The sequence below is a fragment of the Octopus bimaculoides genome, chromosome 17 (assembly GCF_001194135.2).
Source record: "Octopus bimaculoides isolate UCB-OBI-ISO-001 chromosome 17, ASM119413v2, whole genome shotgun sequence".
Lineage (NCBI taxonomy): Eukaryota > Metazoa > Mollusca > Cephalopoda > Octopoda > Octopodidae > Octopus > Octopus bimaculoides.
This window is the reverse complement of record NC_068997.1, coordinates 29,891,639-29,898,782: the sequence shown is the minus strand read 5'-3', so window position 1 is coordinate 29,898,782 and position 7,144 is coordinate 29,891,639. Positions and strand designations below refer to the sequence as shown.

The 7,144-nt window shown below is 33.7% G+C and overlaps 1 protein-coding gene across 7 annotated transcripts in view; it reads right to left on the bottom strand.

Moving 5' to 3' along the window:
- Positions 1 to 6: 6 nt before the first annotated feature.
- The window catches only part of LOC106878385 (zinc finger protein 652-B), a 96,886-nt gene continuing 89,748 nt past the window's right edge, over positions 7 to 7,144 (bottom strand). For all 7 annotated transcript variants that reach the window (XM_052973800.1, XM_052973798.1, XM_052973802.1 and 4 more), the window contains one exon: positions 7 to 6,551. In XM_052973800.1, coding sequence (XP_052829760.1) covers positions 4,031 to 6,442 — 2,412 coding nt within the window. In that variant the 5' untranslated portion in view covers positions 6,443 to 6,551 and the 3' untranslated portion in view covers positions 7 to 4,030. The remainder of the gene's footprint in view (positions 6,552 to 7,144) is intronic.

Below are 7,144 nucleotides of genomic sequence, written 5' to 3'. Positions count from 1 at the left end.
GAAAGAGAAAATAATCAATCGGGAATATATTTACAGGGGAGCTTGGCATTCCATGTAATGTGTGTGTGTGTGTGTATGTGTGTTTATGTATGTGTGTGTGTGTGTGTGTGTGTGTGTGTATATATATATATATATACGTGTGTGTGTGTATGCATGTATATATATTTATATATATTTATGTGTGTGTGTGTATATATATGTGTGTGTGTGTGTAATTGTATATATATGTGTGTGTGTGTGTATATATATATGTCACTACTGTTAATATCATCGTGGATAAAATCTAAAACTGATGCTATCAACAGTAGTAACATGGGTGGTTTGCAGGCAAAGAGCATTATTTAGCTATAAAGTGCAAATTTGCATGAAGCGTAAGGATGCATAAAAGCATACACCTGCTAGAAATAAGAGCTAAAGTCTTAATTAAACCACCATACATATATTCAAATATATATAGGATATATAAATACATAAGGTGTGTGTATGTATATATATATATAAAGCAAGTTTTACATGCAATACTGATATGAACTACTAGAGTTATCTAAAACAAAAGATCATCTCAGATGAAGATTGTCTTTGAATTACCTTCCACTGAATACTGTTAATAATTATAAGATGAACATGGTTATACTTTCAGGGTGAACTATATGAAATTTGAGTCAATACATTTCTATAATGTTTCTCTTTCATTCAGCCAATTTATAAATATACAGTCATTTAATAAGTCAGCTGTAAGAAATTTATTTAATAAAATCAAGTCACTCCATTAGAATTTAGAAATACAAGCTACCCAAATAGGCAGGTTCTCAAATGTCATAATTAAAATTCATTGAAATGATATAATTAAGGCAGACTTTGCCAAATGTTATACATCCTGATTACACACCAGAAATCTAAATAAGATGAATAATGAAAATTTTAATGAGGAATAAATCTTCTCAAATAAATACAATTTTTTCCTGTGAGTTTGTTATGACAAAAGTTGAATGAATTTTTAAGTGTTTTGAAAGGCAACTGGAAGGTAAAAAGTATCAACTCTAGTATATTATGTAAATTTGTAAAACTATCCAACCTATGCTAACATGTTACAGTGTAAAGAAAAATCTGATGCAAAATATTGGAAAATAAAAATAAACCAAAGCCAGGACAATAATTTAATACAAATGTAGAAATATATTTGTGAATTTCAGAATTTTTCTATAATTGTCTCTTTTTTCTTTAAAAAAAACATTCCAACAGACAGCTAAATAAAATATAAATATGAGAATACTGAGAACCGAACTTCTGATTAGACTGTTTTTGAGATTCTTGTCAAAAAGAAAAAAAGAATTCACATCAATGGAGAGAAACAGATGTAAAAGGAAGCAAACAGATGTAAAAGGTGTTTCAAGTAGAAATAAATACTGAAGATTTGATTGAATGAAATATGAATTGCAAAAACACTTCAAGGCCTTGAAAAATATGGGTAACAAGTTGTTTTCCTAAGATATAAGACAGTCCAGACAGATTTTCGCAAGCATGAAGACACTCACTCTAATGGACAGGTTCATTTGTACCTTAATGCAACATCACATATCCTTCTGAGGAGTTAACACCAAAGACTTCCTCTTTGTGTAATTCAGAGGAAGATTTGAAATCAGCACCATGGTACTTTCCCCATCACTGAGATGGATGAGGCCATTGAGAGTTAAATGCCATTGTCAAGGATGATATACCAACCCCTAGCTCACATGGATAGTTACAACAATCACAGCTTCCTTACACTTGCAGAAACCATTTCACTTCCATAGCCATTACAAAAATATTGAAATTGAAAAATATTTTTGAAATACTCTGACTATGAAAAAAAAAAAAGAAGACACTAGAAATAAAAGAAGAGAAAAATAGTTGAAATATTCAAAATGAATGTTCTGGATTGAGGAATAATGCAAAGAACTGTCTGCTTACTGTGACTCAACCCAGAGAGGCACATACTGATTGTTTCAGAACAAATAAACAAAAAATGATGTCTAAAGATTTTTTTGAACAGTTTTAAAATTCTTTAAAAGATAATCTTAAACTGGACAAATTGTCAAGGCACAAAACCAGGGTTCTTTTTTTTTTTTTTTTTACAAGCAATACTTGGTGAGAAGATGAAAGAAATGATTCATTATCTTTTCTACATGAGATTCATTTATGAAAAAAAAATCAATAAAAGGAAGATGATGATAATAATAATAATAATAATAATAATAATAATAATAATAATAATGATGATGATGAATTTCAGTTAATTTTTCTGTATGTGTATGGCTGTAATGTGTATGTGCATGAGTGCTTACATATGTATGTACAATTTACTTGTTGAAAATCTATTTGGAGTGAAACAGCAAACATAAGTTTGATATAAATACACAGATTATGTGAAGTGAAGGCCATCAAGTAGTTTTAAGAACAACTTTGCAATTATTACATAATTAACAAATTGTAATTTTGTTGCTCACTAAAGGTTAGAAAAAAAAATTTTAAAATAATAACAGATTCCCTCTTTGTTAGAAGCAGGGTAACAAATTTTTGATAAGACACATAATTTGAAATTTCAGTGAATTTCATTTCAAATTTTTTTTTTTTTTAATTTTCATTCAAAAGAAAATATGTAAAATTTGTTCAATATCTAGTTTCAATAATTTTACATCAATGGAAGCCTTTGATTTTGATACTGTCTTCTTTTGATTCCATAACCCCACCGATTCTCCAAATCGCTATCCATTAACTGTGAAATTAATATGGTGTATACAGCGAAGATAGAATAGAGAAAATATATTAATAAGATAGAAATAAGAACATATCCTGTAGACAAATACAGGAAGATTTTGTGTATTCTAGCCCATATAGGATAAAGGATATTAATTATATCTAATTTACTCTAATTTACACAGGAAGACATTATATTGCTCTAGTCATGCAAGCATGAAAATATGGATGTAAAACAGAGGAGAAAAATAACCTTCCTTTAATTTATATAGTAGAAAAATCAGTTTGGTTTTGTATGCTTATTATAAAGGCGAAGAAATATATTTTGTACTTTTATATAGAAGGGAGAAACTAAGTTATTCTGATTCTCTAATTTGTATTGGGTGTTAAAGTGACAGAAATTTGATGTAAAATATCACTATTTTTTAGATCAATAATATAAAGTGAAGAGATTGAAACAGAATACTGGCAAAAGAGGGAGGGTGAGAGAGAGAGACAGAGAGAGAGAGAGAGAGAGAGAGAGAGATGAATTTACTTCCTTCAATTTTAACTTTCTTTCTTTTTATTTTGTAAATGTTTTCTGTTTTCTCTGTAACTAAAGGCACTGAGTTTAGGTTCTGAGTTCTACCATCAAATATTTATCAAAGACCCACTGCGTGAAGATAATACTGGTTTGGGTGAGATATATAGAGAGAGAAAGAGAAATAGAAAGACTAGCCCTCTGAGATGACAGTCAGCAAAAACTAAAGAGAAGAAACTTTTTTTGAGTTTTTAAACTTTTTACAAAATTCTGTTTGTTGGGTAATGAAAGGCCAAAACACTACAGCTATAATATCGTAAAACAAAGCAATTCTATATCAGTTAAAAGCCAAATGATAATAAAATACATTTCAAGTGGCATTTAAGATGCCCAGATCACAAATAGAAGATACTGTTAAAACACAGCATTGTTTTATATTTTTAAGTATTTTTTTAAAATTCTGTCCCCGCCCCCACTTCCTTTTCAAAGGATTTTTAGGTTTCCAATATCTTCATAACATTTTTTGTCTTGTCTCTCTTTCTCTGTTCTTTCTCTTTCTTTTTTTTTTTTCCTGAAAAAAATTCCATTATTCACAATTCTTTCTTCACTCTGGTTTTACATCTCCCAATGATATGAAAGCAACTTTTTATAAATTTGATAATTCAAAGAAGGAAAAAAAAAAGTAAACCAAAATGATAGAGAGAGAGAATGAGAGTGAGAGAGAAAAGCACTAAAAAAAAATATTAACTTGCTAAATATTCAAAATGGAAATTGTTATAAATTTATATACGTGATCATTTCCTCTTGGTTAGGGGGTGTGGGGTTGGTATAGGGTTGAGGGGGTGCATACATTTGGCTGTTACTGATGTAATCCTGTCTCATGACCATCGTATCCTGGGCATAATAAGGCTGTTGTGCATCAACATTGCTCAGGAAATTCTCTTGTTTTCTGTAGGTGAATGACTGGCCATTGTATGTACAAAACTGCTGCGGTGGGACTTGATTTGCAGGGTAAAGATTGGTAAATTCCTGCTTCACTTGTACTTCACTTGGGTTTGGATTGGGGAGGTGGTTAGAGTTAGCAGCACTATTGCTATTGGTGCTGCTATTGCTGCCAAAAGGTTCCAATTGATGGTTTGTTCTATTTAAATTAATCACAACAGGCTTGGTATCCACGTTTGTTTGATTTGAGTATGGTGTTGGCAAAGACAAAGACACGCTGTTTGTAAGGTTGCAGTTGCTCGGTAACTTGACAGCAACACTTGTGTTAGTGACACCAGAAGATGTGGTGGAAACTAAGTTGATATCATTTGATATTGAAGAATTGATATCACAGGTGTTAATAGGATTAGGCACTGGCCCAAGGCCATTCTCTGCTATAACACCACCATTGTATAAAAGTGCAGTGTTGCCATCACACATAAGTGCTGCTGGAGCTGGTGGTAGCGGTGGTTTGCAGGTAAGGGTGTGCTTCTTAAGTTGCTTTGAATATGAAAAAGACTTTTTGCAGCTTTTACACTGAAACGGCTGTTCTCCTGTATGAGTCCTCTGGTGAACAACCAAATTACTGCTACGAGCAAATGTTTTGTCACAGAAGGAACAGCTGAAAGGCTTCTCACCCGTGTGAGTGCGGATGTGTAATGTTAAGTTGTATGTGCGAGGAAATTTCTTTTTACAATATTTGCACTCAAAAGAATTCACTTTATGCGACCGAGTGTGTTCCCGTAATTCACTGAAGCAGGTGGCTGTCTTTTCACAGTACTGACACTGATACAGCTTGTCTCGATTGTGCTGGGTTTTGATGTGCTGGGTCAGCCCATACAGTCGAGACAGGGTTTTCTTGCAATACTCACAGGTGTAGCGTTTTTCTCCGCTGCTATTTGTAGTACAAGCACCACCAACAGTGCTAGCGCTGCTACATCGACTGCTGTTCAGGTTTTCACTCTCAGAAGTATGTTGCATCTTCATGTGTTGTTGCAGCTCCTCAGAACTATAAAACGTCTTTTGGCAGTGCTTGCACACTAACAGCTTCGCTTGAAGCTGTTCTGTTTTGGTGTCCAGAAGCTGTGGGAAACCAGGGGGTTGGCCAGCATTTATATCTGCTGCCATGCGTTGATGGTGGGGATGATGATGATGATGATGATGATGATGATGATGTGGATGAGTTTGGTGAGGAGGAAGAGGAGGTGGTGGTGGTGGAGGAGGGGCATGCTGACCAAATTCCAGCTGTCTGGCAGTGTTGCTATCAAGTGATTGATTAAAGTCAATTTGGTTTTGAGGCTGAGGGACATGCTGCAATGTTTGCGAAAAACTTATCTCTTCGATTTTCGGTTCAACTAGATGCTGCTGCTGCTGTTGTTGTTGTTGCTGCTGTTGCTGTTGCTGCTGTTGTTGCTGGGTTTGGAAATCCAAAGACATAGTTTTAACTTGTTCTTGAGAAGCAAAATCAACTTGACAATGTGTTCCCACAGTATTGTTTACCTGTGAAACAAAATCTAATTGTTCGGTCTTGAGTTTCACTGGTTCGTTAAAATTTAATTGTTCCAACTTGTTTTCGTTATGCTGAATGAGATCCATCTGTTCAGCATCTCCCATTGATTGTGCAAATCCAAACTGGCTTATTGCTTGAACTTTATCATCCACAGTGACAGACTGGCCAAAGTCAAGCTGCTGTTTGCTCAACTGGTCGAAATCTAAATCAGACTTCTCGCTCTTCACCATTTCACTGAAGTCAATTTGCTCTTGTTTTACAACGGAACTCAAATTATTTATGTCCTCTGGTTCATTCTTTATTTGAACTGGATAGGACAACTGTTGTGCTGCTACTGCATCTAACTGCTCAGGGAATTCAAGAGTTCCTGATTTCAAATCCATTTGATGTGAGAACTCTATATCTAACTTACCAGTTTGTGATGTAGGAAACTGAATTGTTGCAGTATCATCATCTGTTGGCTGCTGCGGAATAAACATCAGGTGACTCGCATCTGCACCGTGGATTATATGAGTCTGCTGAGCAAAGTCAAACTGTGTGACATCAATTTGTGGGAATTGTGTTGGTGAGCGCTGCGAAGGTTGTTGAACATAATTCAGCTGACCAACAGTAATGGACGTTGGATCTGAGTTTCGTACAAAGTTACTTGCAGTTGGGAATGTCTGTAAGAAAGGCTTTTCAGTTTTAAAAGACATCGTGACCAGTATTTGTAGCAGCTGGTTTCACTCATAAGCAGGAACTTATAAAAGAGTTTACACACTGTGGATGATTTCAATGTTGAGACAGCAGCATGAAGTTGGATTCCTGAAATGATACAAAAAAGATACTTTAGTATCTCAGGTAGAAATAGATGAATGGATATAACAGACAAATATAAAATTTAACCCTTTAGCATTTACACTATTCTGTCAAAAGTGATGTTTGCTTATTCACATTGTTTTGAATTAATCATGCATTATTTTGTAGCTATGAGATTTTGATGAACTTACTCATTCTAATTTTTAGAATGAAATTGTAAGGTTTGTGTGAAAGACTAGATCTGGCCAGTTTGAACATAAAACAGGTTGAACATTTTGACCAGGTATAGCTAGTTTAAATGCTGAGGGCCTAAAACATCAAGAAATTTCATTCTGTTATCACAGGATAACAATGGAAAATGATCCTGAAATAAAATTTATTCAAATGCATAGAGAAAATATTTTAAAGATAGGTGATACATCAAGTTTGGAAATCAAATTGATAGTTTTATTATGAGTATTGCTTGTATCATTGAAAATTAGATATCTGGATATCCTTGCAATAATAATGTTTTTTAACACTTCCCAGGTGTCCCTTCAACCAGAATTCAAACCTTGTTAATTAAAAGTAGATGTTTTGTTTGTTTAGTTTTTTTTGGG